This window comes from Martes martes (genome assembly GCF_963455335.1).
Source record: "Martes martes genome assembly, chromosome: 10".
In the NCBI taxonomy this organism is placed as follows: Eukaryota; Metazoa; Chordata; class Mammalia; order Carnivora; family Mustelidae; genus Martes; species Martes martes.
In genome coordinates, this window is record NC_137898.1 from 94,878,509 (window position 1) to 94,896,968 (window position 18,460).

Here is an 18,460-nt window from a genome sequence, read left to right on the forward strand (position 1 = left end):
CCCACACAATACTTTCAATTCTTCCTGCCATTTCTTTGCTTTTGTACTCCGACAGTTCTAAATCACACATATTTTCCTTTGCTGTTCCCCCTTGACTTTTCACTTTTACTACCACTTATTAACTTCCCATTATGGAAGACAAGGGTTTAGCTTTTTACCGGCACCTGCACACATGCACGCACACCCCTCCTCCTCCGCCAACCTTGTCCTCACAATACAACTACGTTACAATGGTGGATAAGTCAGTATTCACTGTCAGCACCACTAGGACAACTGAAATGCGGTGCGCTGCTAAATACGATGACTATTTTTCCTTTTTAGCATGATTTTTGGTATATGGAGTGAGTAATTACTCTCTTATTTGCTCACTTTTCTGTAAACTTGTCACTAATTCACCCCCACATGCACTTCTGTTTATATAAATTTCCTTTTAATGTTAAAACTCGGGAGGAACACAAGCAACGTACTCTCCCAGAGCCTCTGACTCACTCAGCAGGTGCTGTGCAGAGCTGTGCTCTGGGACCTCTGAGGCACACCACCGTCCTAAGGGTACCGCCCCTACTTTGCTTCCTGAGTCCACTATCTGCCTCTTTCCTGTTTGTATCTCGATTTTACTACAGCAGTGGTTCTCAAACTTGACCGTGCATCAGAACCACCTGACTAAGGACATCTGTGGTGGGGCCCACCAGTGTGCCTTTTTTAAGCAGTTCCTGTGTGTAGCTGCTGCCACTAGTCCTGGTTCCAGGACCAGGCATCAAGCACAACGCTAAAACACAAAGTCAAGCTGCTTCCAGAGCTAGGGTACAAGGGAGATCCACTTAGAGACCTGGAACATCTGAGAAGGTCTTTATTCTACTGTCACATGTAATTAAGAGTTTGGCAAAAAGAATTCTATGGTGGAAAGCAACGACCCTCAAAATCTGAAAGCTCCATGATATTCTAGATTGTGATGCTGCTGTTGAGAAGTGGGAGGTCATTCTGATCCACAGTCCTTTGTATTGACCTGTTTTCTTGTTGTCCTCAATGTCCCAATCGTGCTGATGGGTCCTGGAGTGGTTTCTACTCATCCCTTGAACTGGGTAACTGTTGAGGCCTTTCAATCTCAAAAATCACGTTCTTCAGTCCTGGGAAACAATCTTATTTCTTTGGTCATTTCCTTCCCTACTTTCCTCCCTGTCTTTTTGGAACATCTATTGGGATATTCATCTTCCCCTTCCACTTTTCTTTTCTCTCCTGTTTTCTCCTGGCTGCTCTGCTTTTGAGTAAGTTTTCTTCAACTTCTCTTCTACTCAAGTTTTTGTTCTGGCTACATATATATTTTCTTTTTTTTTTTTTTTTTAAAGATTTTATTTATTTATTTGACAGAGAGATCACAAGTAGGCAGAGAGGCAGGCAGACAGAGAGAGAGAGGGAAGCAGGCTCCCCGCTGAGCAGAGAGCCCGATGCGGGACTCGATCCCAGGACCCTGAGATCATGACCTGAGCCGAAGGTAGCGGCTTAACCCACTGAGCCACCCAGGCGCCCATGGCTACATATATATTTTCTAAGAGCTGTTAAAAAGTTCCTCATTGAGGGCATCTTAAGCATTTGATAGATTATAATTTATCTCAGACATTAACAACAGTTTTTGCAAATTTCTTCTCCCTACATAGTTTTCATTTCTTCTAGGTTCTTCTCTTTTCCTTCTTGTCTTTATCAATGGACATTACACAAGTCTGTTCATCCTTGCCTGTCATATCTGAGGGCAGAGCACCAGAAAGCTGATGGGAAGCTCTGCAGACATAGGTGTGTTCACCAGGAGCTTCATCTTAGGATGATCAGGCTGTGCCCTCACACGACAGAACCCCCAAGAGTCTGTCTTCTCAGTTGGGCTGGTCAGATTCTCCAAGCAGGACTCTCCCAGTTTCACCCACAGAGGCGTAAGCCTGGCTGACAGCATGCTGAGAGATGAGGAGGAGAAGCAGCTGGTGCATGACAGGGGAGGGCACAGGGTGACCTAACACTGCATATGTAAACTTCCACTTAACCTCTGAGCCCCTCCACTGCACCTAGAATCTCTAGACCCTGTTTGACTCTCTCCAGAGGCTGGATCTCTGGGACGAGCAGCTACCAGCCATATGAAGTGAGACAGGATATATGGGGCCTGCCAGCTCAGGTTTCCCTCCCGCACATCTGCTGGGTCAGTCACTCCTTCCCTGGTCATTTCCTAGCCTTGTCTCCTCTTCTTTCTCTAGCATAATTTTTTACAATATAACTCCTTTAATGTCTCTGTTAATGAGGGTTTGAGAGGAAGCAGATGGGCAAAATGCCCCCTTTTAACTGGAAGCCCACAGCCCTACCATTCTATCTCCTTTATAAGGATCTTTAAAAATTTATTATCGAGGGGTGGCTCAGTCAGTTAAGCGTCTGCCTTCAGCTCAGGTCATGATCCCTGGGTCCTGGGACTGAGCCCCACATCAGGCTCCCTGCTCAGTGGGGAGCCTGCTTCTCCCTCTGCCTGCCGTTCCCCCAGCTCATGTTCCCTTTCTCTCTCTCAAGTAGATAAATAAAACCTTTAAAAAAAATAAAGAAAAAAGAAAATTGTATTATTGAAGTATAGTTGACATACAATGCTGTGTTAGTTTCAGGTGTACAATATATTGACTTGGCAATTCTATACATTACTCAATGCCCACCCCAAGGTAAGTGTAGTCACCATCTGTCACCACACCATGTGATCCCGTAAATCTACTACTGGATATGTACCCAAAGAAAATGAAAACACTAATTCAAGAAGACATATGCACCCCTGTGTTTACGGCAGCATTATTTACAATAGCCAAGAGATGGAAGCAGCCCAAGTGTCCACTGACTGAAGAATGGATAAAGAAGATGTGGTCTGTCTGTACAACAGAATAGTACTCAGCCATCAAAAAGAATGGAGATCTTTCCCCTTGTGACACCACCAACAGACCTAGAGATTATTGTGCTAACCGAAATATGTCAATCACAGAAAGACAAACACCATACAATTTCATTTTTAGGTGGAATCTAAAAAACAAAACCAACGACCAAAAAAATCAAAAGTTTGCTCCAGTTATAAAATAAATAAGTCATGTAAAGGAAAGGTACAGCATAGGGAATACAGTTAATAAAACTGCAGGCGGGACACCTGGGTGGCTCAGTTGGTTAAGCAGCTGCCTTCGGCTCAGGTCATGATCCCAGCGTCCTGGGATCGAGTCCCACATTGGGCTCCTTGCCCCGCAGGGAGCCTGCTTCTCCCTCTGCCCCTCTGTCTGCCTGTGCTCGCTCGCTCTCTCTCTCTCTCTCTCTCTCTGACAAATAAATAAATAAAATCTTTAAAAAAAAAAACAAAACTGCAGGAATGACGTACGATGCTTTGTTTTTCTTCTTATCTGCTTATTCCCACCTGACCTATTTGTTTATTTATGGTTCACCTCCTCCAACTGGACGTAAGCTGCTTGAGAGCACGGACTTTGTTTTATATATCATGTGCGCACTGCCTAAAATGGCACCTGACACATATTAGGCCCGAACAATATGGTTACAGAACAGAATATACATTATGCCACTTTATTTTTCAAAGAGCATGTGCGTATGCACAACTGCATACACATAAGAACGCACAGAAAAAAAGTCTAAAATTCAGGACATGAGCTCCTGGGTGGCTCAGTGGGTTGAGCCTCTGCCTTCAGCTCGGGTCATGATCTCAGGGTCCTGGTATCAAGTCCCTCATCGGGCTCTCTGCTTGGCAGGGAGCCTGCTTCCTCCTCTCTCTCTCTGCCTACTTGTGATCTCTCTCTGCCAAGTAAACAAATAAAATCTTAAAAAAATAAAATAAAATAAAATTCAGGACATATTCTAAGATGTTGAAAGGTTATCTCTGGGTGGTGGAGTTATATGTAATTGTAACCTTTTAAAATAATTTTTTGGGGACATTTACTACATTTTCCAAAACAAATGTGGATCACTTATGTAACAATTACATTAAAAGCTGAAAAACAAGTTGCACCTTAAACAAGCTCCAGAGAGGTTAAGTAATTTGCCCAAGGCGACACAGCCAGAAAGGGGTGGAGCTAAGATCTGAACGCAAGCAATCGGGCTCTTCTATGCAGTATTGCTTCCCCAATGCTCCAGGGCCATTGTTTCAGACCTTTCCCTAAGAAACCTGCGGGTTCTCCAAAAAGCAGCCTTATCAGATAGGAGAAACGTGATTACTTCCAACCCCTCCCAAACACAGGTAAACAGCTGTCAGCAAAACCAAAGGGCATAATAAGGTGCCAGAAAGATTGGGCTGCAGACTGGGAGGTCTGGAAATACCTGAGAACGTGCAGAGACCCAACAGCAGCGCTGCACTCCCTGTGCTTCCTGGGGGAGGCCCGGGGGTGGGAGCCAGGTGGCACATGTCCCTCGTCTCTAGGGGAACCCTGAGGTACTCATCACCAGGGTACACTGCAGCCAGATGCTAGGCTAGAACAGGCTTTGGTGGGGCACACAGAAGGACTGAAGACGATCCCACTTACAACAGAAGACTACGGCTGTTTTGACTTATGTGTGTTGTATGCCGCCCCCCCCCCACTGCTCCCCACCAAAGATGCCAGTGCTGGCTCTCAGGGAAGGGTGCATGTGGTGGGGTCCGAGGAGACGGGCCCTGTGGTGGTCTTGCAGCCCTTGTGGGGCTTGGGGGAGCAGGGATGTTTTGGCTGCAAGGATGGCCGTTACCAATGCATCCCAGATGAACAGATGAACAGCGGCCCTGTACACACGTTCCTTCTCTCTGCAGCTCAGGCAGGCAGGCTGGTGTGCCCCTGGCTAGGCCAGCTCTGTCCCGCCTCATAAGACCCTTAGGAGTCTCCTGAAAGGCCTTCTCCAAGAAATAAACCCACCCCCTGTCCTCTACCCAGACACGAGAGCCCAAATGCTTTCGGACGTGGAGGCAGGGCCAGGTAGAGGAAAAAGCAGCTGCCTTTCTTGCTCTCTGCCAAAGCTCGCCTGGCCAAATCCCCAGGAAAACGCTGTTGCACATGAAACATGAAAATGCAAACCACAGACAGTCTGCTCTCCTTCCCATACACATGTTCAAACAAGACTGCTTTCCAGCCGTTACTGATGACTTCTACACGATGAGGTAATTTCTATGGCTCAGTCTGTGGCTTTTGCTCTCCTTTCATTATGATCAGCCAGTTTCAACTTATTTGACCCAGATGTGCAGGCTAGGGGAGCTGGAGAGAAGCAACAGCAAAGCATGATCTGCGTGTGCAGCCCACCCCACCTCCCATAAGGGCCAAGCAGAGCCACCCAGGTGACAGGGCAGATGACTGAGACTGGCAGGGCGCACCAGCAAAGGACCCGGGCAGAAGGACTGGCAAGGGAGAGGGGCTGCGGGGCCTCCTGGGGGACATCCATTATCTTCCCTCCTCTTGGGGATCTCCCCTGACGAGGTGACCCTCTCCTCAGCCCGGCCTCATGGTGGCCAGAGAGCAGGCCAGAGGCTGGAGAGGAGGTGGTCTGTGTCCTGCATCACAGGGATGCTGGAAGTACTCAAGGGGAGGCCTGAAGAGACTTTCAGATCAAAAATAAACAGGGATGAAGGGTGTGGTCAGGATCCTCCTAGAGGCTTTGGCTGCTCCACAGCAAACCTTCAAACCACTAATTACCTGTCTCCAGGGCAGCTCAGGAGATGCTATTAGAGGCAGAGGAGAGGCACATGCTGATTTTAGCCAAGCCCTGGATCTGACAGGCTCCTTCCCTCCTCCTCCTCCTCCTGCTCCTCCTCAGTTCTCCGAGGCCTGGGAGGTAGAGGAGGCGCAAACAACAGGACCCAATGGCCCACAAGCAAATTCGGCAACTGAATCCTTCTCCAGGGCTGCCTGCGGTGGCCTTTGGTTACATGGTCTCAGAGGTGGTCCATTAGGAATGGGAAATGCTGCTACACGGTGGCTGTGGGGCTTACAGCACTCCACAAAGTTCCATTTGAACACAGCTGAGAACTGGTATGGAATGAGATAATGGAGGCGTGGACGGACAACCCTGCCCTTAGAGCTGAAAGACCCCTACATCCCCCCACACAGGAAGCAGCTACTCTGGGGTTAAGCAGACCAGTCTACAAAAGCTGTTGGACCAAACACTCAGGAGTTCCAAAACATAGCCCCTCTCACAACTTCCTGCCTAAAGGCACTTCCTTATTCACTCAGAGAGGGGCACAGGGACCCCGTCTCAGCGCAACACCCATGGACACCGCCACGTTGTGTGTGCTGGTAGGAAGGGGGCAGAAGATCAAAAGTACAGGGTATATCCCCCACTGAGAGGGGCTTCGGACTACCAGAATTTTAGGTTATCACTCACTAAGAAGTCTGGATCAGAAGAGGACAAGAGAACCACACTGCCACAGGCTGGCAGCCACAGCCGGAGCCAAGCAATGAAGTGGAACCAGCTATCCTGTGGGTAATCCGCCTTTGCCCACTGGTCCTGAGTAAGCTGACTTTTCTGCTGACTTGAGCCTCAAGACTGCCACAGAGTCTTGGGACCTTGCCCCATCTGGGGGAGACAGAGAGAACGAGAACACCAGTCTTGCGGTGTTTCTTCATTGCTTCTGAATGCAATGGCTTCTCCTGGCTTCGTGGAAACCACGAGTCTAAACAGAGAATTGAACACGTGGCCTCTGCTCTCAGTTGAAGGGAGAAGATGGGGACACAGAGAAGGCGGTGTGCAAGGGTTCCCTGAGCTGAGGTGGCAGGGGAAGGAGAGCATGAGTCAATTAGACCACCAAGAGAAAGGAAGAACTCAGATTCTGGGTAAAGAATTTTACCCAGGAGTTAGTGGCCTTTCCATCTTAAAATGTCTGCTTTTCGTTATTCTACTGTCCCTCTAAGCCCCAAAAGGGGCTTGGCTCCCTGGTGTCAGGAGCTCTGAAGCACCCAGGGAGAAAAGCAGACAGAAATCTGGCATCTTGGGGCGCCCTACTGGCTCAGCTGGTTAAGTATCTGCGTTTGGCTTGGGTCACAATCTCGGGATCCTGGGATCGAGCCCCATGTCAGGGTCCCTGCTCAGTGGGGAGCCTGCTTCTCTTTCTTCTCCCCACTCATTGCTCTCTGTAGCTCTCTCTCAAACAAATACATAAAATCTTAAAAAAGAAAAGAAAAGAAATCTGCCATCTTTAGGTGGCTTCAAGTGATGAAACCAAAGGAGTAGATTCCTGTGGGTTCAAAGCCCAGCTTATGCCAGGAGCCCACCCTAAAGCTCCGTCCACAGTGCTGTCCTCACCCAGAACTCCCCTTCTACTTCCCACCCTCCCATCACCAAGTCCAGCCGTCCCAGGGACCACCGTGTCCCCAGCCATGGGAGGACCTGCCCCCGCACACCCTAACCCACCCGCTCCCAGTGTGCACCCTTCCATAGTTCCGTGCTCTCCATTAGTATCTCACAGGCCATTTCTGTAGACAGGTATAATTCACCAGAGTTTGGGGTCCACGAATCTTGAGAGAATGCAGTACTTGCTGATGAACTGACAAGCCCCACACAACAAGGGTCATTCAGGCTGTGAAGGAAGGAGGCAGAGGCTCTAATCCAAGCTAATCTGATCATCTGCTTCTTTGTTTTGTTTGGTGATTCGAGGCTAACATCCTAAGAAATATCTACCCAAGCATCAAATGAATAAATTCTCAAATAATTCAAAAGTCTAATCCCCAAATCTTTCCATTGAAACATACACTAACAATAGTTGGGTATTTACTATTCCAGTCTTTAATGAGTTTACATATATATGAACATATGTACATAGAGATCTTTTTTTAAGATTTATTTGAGAAAGAGAGAGAGAGCATGCGCGCACAAGGTGGGAGAAGGGGCAGAAGGAGAAGCAGGCTCCCCACCAAGCAGGGAGCCTGACGTGGGGCTTGATTCCAGGACCCTAGGATCACGACCTGAGCCGAAGCTTAGACCTCCGATGTTTAACCGACCGAACCAGCCAGGCACCCCAAGGTCTTTTCTTTTTTAAGTATAAATGGGCTGATCTTTTATGTGACCTCTGGCCTGACAGTCTATACCTAGCTGGCTCCAAGTACCAAGGCACAGAGGAAGGGAAATGAAGGCTCAACCAAAGGGCACAGAGAACAGCTGTACCAACGGGTTCCACCCAGTGCCACACCCTCATCCCAGGGGTAGGCGCTTAACGCCAAATGAAAACAAGAGGGCTGTCCTCCAATGATAGAAAACCATGGACTAGAGCAGTAGTAGGCAAGCCTTTCTGGAAAATGTGACAGTAAATATTTTAGGTGTTGTAGGTCATGTTGTCCCTTTTTCATATTCTTAGTTTTCTTCTGTTTCAAACGACCCGTTAAAAATGTAAAAACCATCTTTGGCTCACAGGCCATATAAAAAGCAGCAGGCCACAAGCTATAGGGGACAGGAGAGCGGGAGGGGTCCAGCATGGGCACGCTCCAGCGTGCCAAACGGTGCCGACCAGGCCGCTCCCCATCCACACAGCACTGGGGAGCTACTCATCCAGGACTGTTGTGGAAATAGACCTACCAATGGATGGTGAACAAAGCCACATCAGCTCACCAGACTATCAGCCTCCCTCTTCATTTTTAAACACAAATGAGCTAACATTCACCAGACATTAAGAGAAAACCAGCAGCCTGAAAAAGAATGACCAAAATAAACAACCAGAACCAGATCCCAGAGGAAATGAGATCATGGAAGGGTCAGGAGATAATTTTTTAAATAATTCTAATTAGTGTGTTAGAGAAAGTCAATTTGGACCTGTAAAGCAAGAGCAAGATGCTAAGAAAATGAAACAGAGAATCAGAGGGAAGAAAATTAAAAATATGATTGCCAAATTAAAACCTTCACTAGAAAGGTCTGGAAGATAAAGTTGAGATAATCTACGGGACTGTAAAAAGAAAAGACATAAATGGGAAAAGTGGGAGAACAGAAGCAATAGACAGGATCACTCTAGGAGACTAACATCTAATAGGGTTTTCAGTAAGAGGAAATAAAGGAAACAAAGGGAAGGAAATTATCAAAGAAATAACAGAAAAAATGTAGAGCGGAAGAATGACCTAAGACTTTAAATCAAAAGGGTCCAAAAGTACAATGAATGAAAAAAAAATTCAACCTTGACGCAGCTGTACAATGCTTCAGTACACCTAAGATAAAGAGCATACTAAGATAAGCTTCCGGAGAAGAAAACTAACAAAGCAAGAAAAAAAAAGAATGAAAATGAAAAACCAAGTTAACTGTAAGAAAATGAAAATCTATCATCAGATACCTTGTTAACAACAATGGATATTTGAAGTCAATAGATCAGTGTCTTTAATGTTTTGAAGGAAAAGAAATTTAAATTCTGTATTCGGTCAAACCATCAATCAAAAGTGAGGGCAAAATAAAGGATTCTAGGTTTACCTTTCATGTGTTCTTTCTGAGGAAGTACTTAAGACTGTACGTTAGCTAAGTAAGAGACTAAAACAAGAGAGACATCAAATCCTAAGAACAGTCCATCTAACCCAGAAAAAGCTGTGACAGGAAGGCTAAAGTTGAGGGCCATACAGCAAGCCTAAAGAATCAGCTGTCCACATTGGAGCAGCTGGAAAGAATGTTCTGGAAACAATATTTCCAGGAAGGAAGGTCTTATCATGTAATGAATTATCAAACTAAGTGGCTGGATAATTTCAAAAACAGACTAAAGGCTCAGGATTCTTTTAGCCACAATTAAAAAAAAAAAAAAGAGGCAACTAGAAATTTTATGAAGAAGAAAAAACATAAAATAATGGTTCAAATATGAAGTAAACTAAAAAGCATCATGATTTGAAGAACTGCTGGGATGTGAGAACAGAACACCCATTTCACCTAGATATTCAGATGCATCCTCCTTCCAGGGGTATCAGGGTCTCAAGCACTGGGTAGGTAGGAGAGGAACCAGAATCCTAGTCCTCTGCTTGAGTGTGTAGCACACATTAGTCTGGCCACATTAATGTAAGTGCTGTTTACTGGTGGGCAGCTCAGAATCTACTTACAGACAAATCACACAAGACTTGATTATAATCATGCAACAGAACATACCATAACAATGTGAAATACAAGCATGGCAGACAGAAGTCAGGAGACAGCAAAGCAAGAGAAGGCTAGAGGCACGGATGGATATTCTTAACTGACAGAGTGACAGCCTCAAGGAGAGGGATCAAGGGCTAACAGTTGCAGTGTATTTAGGATTCCAAAGGTAATTTTTTAAAACCCTAAAAATAATAATATAAACAAAACAATTAGAAGGAGGGCAACTGGGTGCTCAGTGGGTTGAGCCTCTGTCTTTGGCTTAGGTCATGAACCCAGAGTCCTGGGATCAAGGTCCGCACCAGGCTCTCTGCTCAGCAGGGAGCCTGCTTCCCCTTCTCTCTCTGCCTGCCTCTCTGCCTACTTGTGACCTCTGTCAAATAAATAAATAAAACCTCTTAAAAAAAAATTGGAAGGAGAGGGGAGGGAGGGTGAGAAATGTATAAAAAGGAACTGCACTTTTCCATGTCCACTGTGGGGGACCAAGAAAGTCAAAATGTGACAAATCACGGAGTTGCATTAGCTTATTTTTGAGTTAAGGGTCTAGAGGAAACTACCAGAAGCACTAATCCCAGAAATTCTCCTCATGGTAGCTGCTTCTAGAAGGCAGGGCCAGGGTGGGGCAGAGTGGTACAAAAGCCTGTTCTGGGCCATGTATATAAGCCTTTCAGTCCTATTTGATGACTTGACCATGTGACTGTATGACTTTGATGAATGGCCGAGCCCTATCACAGAGAGATCTATTCAGTAGGTCCGGATTCTGTATTCGAGAAAACTCCGTAAGCATTTGTGATGAATAGTTCTAGTTAAAAATCACATTACTAAATAAATCTCTGAAGTTCCATTCAAACCTGAGATACTGTGGTTCTCTGCTCTCATAGCATACCGAAGCCCATTGAGGTGGGCTAGCTAGCTATCAGATTCCTCATTTTTCATTGAGAGAAACTGAGTCTCAGAGCAATTCCATGACTTGCCCTGGTGTGACCTGCCGCCGGCTGCAAGCCTGGGGTGTTTCTCATGTTAGACAATGGGGCTCTTCAGTACTCGGCCCAGGAGGTAACCTTTCTGGCAAGACTTTTCCTGTTGGTCACTATTCAGAGACCTGAACCTCAGCTGCAATGAGAGCCCTGCCGAGGACACCCACAGGGGACGGGGCGACGAGCCCGTGCCAGTATGTGCAGGAGTGGAGCCCACGGAGCCTGGTACCGAGCCTTCTCCTCCAGTAGCTGGAGGACCTCCCCACACTGCCCTATTCTGCCAGGGCTGGCCCCAGGCTGCAGTGCACTCCAGCACGGCACAGGCTCCCTCGTCCACCAGGGAGAAAAGTCAGGCCCCACCACTTCTCTGCACCAGAAAAAAGATGGTACGCAGAAATACAAGTCTGCTAATGCCCAAAACCCAGAGGAAAGGAGGCCTCAGTCAAAAACTTTCAGTCACAGTGACTGGAAACCAAATTTGAGAATGAAGGCAGGACCCTACAAATTAGTGGGGGAATATTCTTAGCTCTTCTAAGGACCTGCTGGTTCTTGTTTTGTTTTGTTTTGTTTTCTTAACTTTTAATTGGAAATACACTGTACAATATAAAATGTGTGGGGCACCTGGGTGGCTCAGTGGGTTAAGCCTCTGCCTTTGGCTCAGGTCATGGTCTCAGGGTCCTGGAATCCAGTCCCCGCATCCAGCTCTCTGCTCAGTGGAGAGCCTGCTTCCCCCTCTCTCTCTCTGCCTGCCTCTCTGCCTACTTGTGATCTCTGTCAAATAAATAAATAAAATCTAAAATATATATATATTTTTTAAAAAGTGTGTGAATACATATGTATACATATTTTACATATACATATATGTATGTAAATATAAAAGAGATACTGTTTAAAGACCTAAAATAAAACAAAAGAACACCCATGCATGGAGTGTACAGCCCGAGAAACAGAGCACTCCCAGAACTTTGGACGTCCTCTCAGCCCAGTCCCTACCAGGGATAATCGCTTTGCTGAATAAGGCATTCATCATTTCTTTTTTGGTCTTATTAATTGTATTATTTATGCATGCATCCCTAAGCAGTATATTGTTTAGTTCTGCTTGTTTCTCAACTTTATCTAACTGGAACCACCCTGTGCGTATTCTGTGTCTTGCTTCTCTTGCTGGACATGGTGAGATTCTTAAAGTGTGTAGCTGTGGTTCGTTCACTTTCACTGCCCGAAAGAAGTGGCCCAGTGCAGGGAAACACCTTGATTTACTTATCAACTCTATTATTAATTGATATCTGGATTGTTTCTAGTCTTTTCTATTGTAAACAATAGAAGAAACTCTGATGGGAATGGTGAGTTTTTAAAATGTTCCTTCCTAACAAGCCCTCAGTCTGGACTCTGGGGGTCCTGGTTTTGCCTCTGCAAGGAGCACAGGGAGGAAAACTGTGCCTGTAGCTAAAGTATCCGGAGTTCTCAGCAACCAAAAGAAGATGTCATTCCGAGGCTCCCTCTACTCCCTGCCCTGGCCTCACTCTCACACAGATGCCTTCTCCTCCTCTGAACCTGAGATTCCACACCCCTGCTCTACATAGGGGGAAACAATTGGCCTTTTTAGACACAGTCTGGATTTCTGAGTCACACCCCTCTCCCTACTACCCACCCCCTCCTCCCCCAGGTAAGAGAGAACAGAGATCTTAATGAAAGGGCTCCATTGACAGGCCACGGGCGTGAGAGCGTGAGAGCTATAGAAGCAGATGATCCAGGCTCTGCCCTGAGCAGACAGCCAGGGTGGCACTGACATGCCAGCCGTCTGGCCGGCTCGGCCCTCACATTTGCCACATGGCCACAGGGGGAAGAAAGGAAACCTGCCTGTGGTCAGGGCCAGGCATTTTCCCATGTTATCTATACCGCTCCACTTAAGGCTCATGCAATCTTAAAGGGAGAAACCCCATAATAGAAGATGACTAACACTTACCGAATACCCATCATATGCCAGTCACTATGCTAAGTGTTTCATGTGCCTTATTTCCATGGGTTATAACCCATGACAGTGATGATGAAATTAATTTAGGAAGTTAAGACCAGCATTTAAAAGGAAACAGACAAGACTGGAATTCAGTTGAAAATACTAAGGGTAAGTATTGTTTTGTGAACCTTTTGTTTCTCTTATATCCACATGTGTTTATTCACAACTACTGGGTCACAGTGTAAGATGTATCTTGCACTGTGGGCAGAGGCTAAAACATTTTCTTTCTTTTTTTTTTTTTTTTAAGGCAGGCAGGGGAAGAGAGAGAATCTTAGCGGGACGTGGGGCTCAATCTCATGACCCTGAGACCATGACCTCAGCCGAAATCAATAGCCAGATGCTTAACCAACTGAGCCACCCAGGCGCCCCTAAAACATTTCCTTATGTCATTTGTTTTGTAACTATCCCAGGATACGTTCAGTTACTAACCTAATTTAACAAGAACATAACCGAAGCGACTTCCCCAACTACATCTGTGTCGCACACCGCAGCCATCAACTGCCTCCTCAAGTTCCAAACAAAACAGCCTCTTTTCTGTTCCTCTTTCCTCCTCCAGGACACATGCTATCCCCTCGGCCCCAAATATTCCCCCACCCCCCTCACCAGCTCTGCACAACTGGTTTCTTTCCATCCTGTAGGTCTCAGCTTGAGTGTCATCTCTGCAGCGAGCCCTCTAGGGCCCCCAGCCGAGCAGCCCCTCTCTAGCTCATGGCCCCTGAAACACTTGTTTCCTTGTCTGCTGGCTGCCTCTGTCCCTGGACTACAACTCCAAGGACACTGCGAGGATCTAACACACTCACCTAGCACAGCACCAAACACGGAGTTGGCCCTTCATCTGCGTTAAATGAATAGAAAAAACTTACCAAGTCTTCACAGCTGGTGAAACGGCAAAGCCAGGATTCCAGCACAGATGGTATCTGACCCAGGGCTTGCTCTTTACACTAAAACTCAGAAACAGCATGACACTGCCTCGAGCCACACTTACTTAGTAAGTATTAGCACTAGGACAGGACCTGAGCTGACTCCAACGCCCGGGCTCTCTCTATGGTGTCAACAAGGTGGGGGCGGGGGCACGAGTGGCTCGAAGTGGCAGCCTCTTGAGGTCGGCTGAGAATTTGGGAGGGATAAAGGAGGAGAATGCAAAACCTTCAGGCTGGAAGAGAAGAAGAGATTTGCTAGTGAGTGGAAAAACAGCAGCAGAAATCAGGAGAGCAGTCAGCTCAGAAATGTGGGGTGGGGGTGGGGCTTCCCTGAGCAAGTAGTATTATGGGAAAGATATCTGGAAGAATAGCAAGAGATGACAGAAAATCTCAAAATGGCAACTGTGCAGGGAGCTCTGGGGACCGAGGCTGTAGGAACCATGCCTTAAGGCCTCTGTAGGCAGTGTTAAGGGTTGGTGACTCCAAGACTCTGAGACTGGAGAGGTGGGGCTGGGGCCCAGAAGACTGGCACAGAGGCCAAAGGGGCCAGCCACAGGAATACTGTGGCAATGCTGCCACCTCGTGGCTGTGGAACGCTTGGTCCACAGGCAAAAACTGAGCCGAGTTGGTTTGTGGGTTCATTTCTCAGCAGCATTTAGTGAGCACCTACTATGGGGTCGGGCTGCTGGGGACTGGAAGTGGGTCTGACATGGCTCTAAACTTCCAGGACCTCTGTTTCCTACACCCAGGCAATAACCAAACCCTGTTGAGTTTACTTCCCTCTTTCATAGTAACTGGCAGTGTCCCACCCCAAATGAGACTGCAGGCAGAGTGGGTGTCTAATTCATCTCAAGCTCTAGGACCCAGCACAGGGCCCTGCACAGGAGAATAATCACAGCAGCTACTATTCAACATGTGCTAAGTGTTTTTAAAGACCTTAATGTATCCGAGTCTCATATTCTACCTAGAAGGTATCTGGAACCTCAAAAGAGAGATACCAAGTAGGTGTTTATTTCAATGAGCCCGGAGTTCTTAGAGGGAGGGGTGGACGATGGAGATGGAGAAAGAAACATGGGCATCACCACAGATGGTATTTAAAGACCAGTACTTCTCGAAGTCTGACGTGCATGTGACTCGCCTGGGGGTTTCACTAAAACAGATACTAATTCTGACTTCAGAGGTGCTCTGAGATTCGGACTGTCTAAGTAGCTCCGGGACGATAGCCATACAGCTGGTCCACAGACCACACTTGGCGTGGGAAAGAATCTGGAATGGGGTTAATGAACTACAGCCAGAAGATGAGCTCCACGGCCTCCTTCTCTACATCCAGCAAGCGAAGAGTGGCATTTTTATTTCTAAAGCGGTTGTTTAAAAAAAAAAAGGAAGGAAGAATATGTGAAAGAGACCACTGATGCGGCTCATAAAGCTTAAAGTATTTCCTCTCTGGACAGTAAGTCTGCCAACCCCTGATCTAGACAATTACCCAGGGTATATGGCCATACGAGAGAAAGAGAGAGAGGAGGGCTGAGCCCTGAAACAAATTTTTATGACTTCCACCCACTGTGCCTAGTTTGGAGAGGGAAAATAAAAGAAAAATGAGTTGCATGTATACTAACACTTATGCTAAGACAGTGAGCCCCAGACGCGATCGATGAGTTCCCATCTGAGGCTCCCAGGGGGTAGGGGGAAGGAGTGGGCAATACTGGGGAAAAGGCAGGAAACATTTGGGATTCTGAGTGGGCAGGAAGACCTGTAGTGAGCAGGATAACCGAATGCCTCTTTGAGTGCTTACCTTAAAAAAAAAAAAAAAGACAAAAATAGAAAGCCAGGGCAGAGGCCACGACCACCTGTGTGCTACCGGTATCATAGAAGTACTAGAAAAATAAAAGGCAAAGGCAAGGCTGTGAATTCCACAGGGTTTATCTGTGCAGCAGAACCGTCTGTATTTCGGCTGGGGGTGGGGAGCGTGGATAGAGGAGCTGGGGAAAGTGAGAGAAAATGGTGGTGGCAGAGTAGTGACCTTAGAGCTTACAGTTTGGGGGCTGCCCCAAGTGGTGTTTGGCGACAGAGCCTTCTGTCCCGCTTCCGCCACCCCCTGTTGAGGACTATATTTCCTCAAATGTCAGCGCCTGAGAAAGTAACTAAAGCTGTCCGTTTCCATCAACTTCACCCCTTCAATCTGGCTCGCCTGCAGCGGAGGACCAGGCTGCTCTGCCTTTGATCATGAAAGGCTTGCCTGTTCCACGTCAAGTGTTCACGTATATCTCCAAAAAAAACCAAGAAAAAACAGCACCCTTTCTTGGGGGTACAGAAAAGATTAAACCTAACAAAAGGGCTGTGGCAGAGTATCTGTAAAGCCAAATTATTCTTAAATGCCAGAGGACAAACAAAAAGATAGAAGGGTATTACAAAACTGCCATGTGCTACAAAGTTAATCCCAGAATTTCCTAGTTGGAAAGAACCTTCACGGTCAACCGGTCTCCTTCACACTTCCAACAAAGCTGCCTATTAAACCGAACCATCTAAAGGGAAAAAGCCCACATCATGCCTAGTTTTCGACATGGAAGCCAAAACAAAATAAAGGAAATAAGTAACTTCTTCTTTTTTTTTTTTAAATAAAGATTTTTCTTTATTTATTTGACAGAGAGAGAACACAAGCAGGGGGAGTGGCAGGCAGAGGGAGAGGGAGAAGCAGCAGGCTCCCTGCAGAGCAGGGGGAGCCCAATGCTGGACTTAATCCCAGGACCCTGAGATCATCACCGGAACCAAAGGCAGTCACTTAACCAACTGAGCCCCCCAGGCACCCCCTCTTCTTTTTTTTTTTTTTCTTAAGTTTTATTTATTTACTTGAGAGAGAGCGAGAGTGAGAGAAAGACAGAGAGAGAGAGAGAGAGCACAGAGGGAAAAGAGAGAAGCAGACTTTCCGGGAAGCAGAGAGCCCAACATGGGGCTTGATCCCAGGACCCCGAGACCATGACCTGAGCTGAAGGGAGACACTTAACCAACTGAGCCATCCAGGTGCCCCAAATTATTCCTCTTCTTAATAAATAAAAAAAATCCTGGCAATCCAAACAAATCCCTTGCCCTTTAGCCAAAGAATTCCTGCCCTTCCCAAGTCCATCCCCCTTGATTGCACTGTGTCTCCCACACTAAAAAGTGAGTTCCTGATCTTTGCAGCACCTTACATACTGCTCATCCCACAGCAGCATGGTGAGCGAGCGCTCATCTACTGAAAGATCTTAGTTTTTCTCCCACCTACTGGCTGTGTGATCTTGGGCAAGTCACTTAACCTTTCAAAACCTCCGTTCCCTGACCTGTAAAGTCCAGTCATAATCAGGCTAACTCTGAGTACTATATGATAATATGTGTAAGATACTTAGAATGGTGGCTAGCACAATAATAAGAATTTAGCAAGTGTTGACAAACATTATTATTCGGTTAGGAGATGAAATGTTTTATACCATGAGTCACACTCCGTTCCCCAAGTAAACTACACCAATCTTAGCACTACTGACATTTCTTTATTATGAGGTCCCATCCTCTGTTTTATAGAATATTCAGGAGCAACCCTGGCCTCTACCCTCTAGGTACCAGCAGCAACCCCTGCTCCCCAGCTCTGACAAACAAAACTGTCTTTAGAATTTGCCAAATGTCTCCTGGGGAGGCAAGGTGCAAAATCCCCTCCTGCTTCCATTAGGAACTACTGCACCAGAATATGCAAACTAGTTTTGGAGAGAAACCACCACACCTCCTAATTTCCCACCAATGTCCCCCCCACCGCCTCGCCCCACACGAAGCCACCTCGGCCACCACTTGCTCACCACTCAGCTGCCGTGGAGGAAACAGGTGATAAGTGCTGTAGATATCATTGGAGAACTGCAACTGGAGCTCAGGGTTGCTCTTCAGGAGCTGGGCCACCTGCTCTACCTGAAACGGTGTCTTCTCTAGGATCACAACAGCATCCTCTCCATCTCCATCTCCATCCCCAGAGGTCTCATTCACCTGTAGCCAGAGACACCATCAGTGAGCCCAGGAGCAGAGGCAGAAGCTCTGGGGCCTCCCATTTCTTCTCCCAGAGCAGCCATCTCATTAACCCAAACCCTTGGGGCAGCACTCACATCTTTCTTCTGAAAGATGCAAAGCTTCTCCACTTTCTTCTATTTTAGGCTTGCAGGGCCTCTGTCAAATTCTCCCCACTGTACAGATGAAGAAACGCGTCAGAGAGATTAAGTGACTTGCCCAAGGTCACAGGAACAAACTAGAATCTGGGTATCCCAGTTAACTCCTAGCTCAAAAGTTCTCATAGCTAAAATCTTCAGCAGGTGCTACAGACAGAAGACAGGGCTAAGAGAACTACAGGGAATCATGCAAACAAAACAAGAGACACAGAGGCATGGTAGCCTAGGCCGAGGTCTTCCTGATCCTCCCAAAATGAGAGCTCCTGCTAGGAATTCTAAAGAACCCTAATACCTATATGCGACTGGGCCTCCTCACTAGTT

At 46.7% G+C, this 18,460-nt stretch overlaps 1 protein-coding gene across 1 annotated transcript in view; it reads right to left on the reverse strand.

Annotated features, from left to right (window-relative positions):
* DCPS (decapping enzyme, scavenger) overlaps positions 1-18,460 on the reverse strand; it is a 38,496-nt gene that overhangs the window by 19,154 nt on the left and 882 nt on the right. Inside the window, exon 2 of the mRNA XM_080815842.1 lies at positions 17,783-17,963. Coding sequence (XP_080671968.1) covers positions 17,783-17,963 — 181 coding nt within the window. The remainder of the gene's footprint in view (positions 1-17,782; positions 17,964-18,460) is intronic.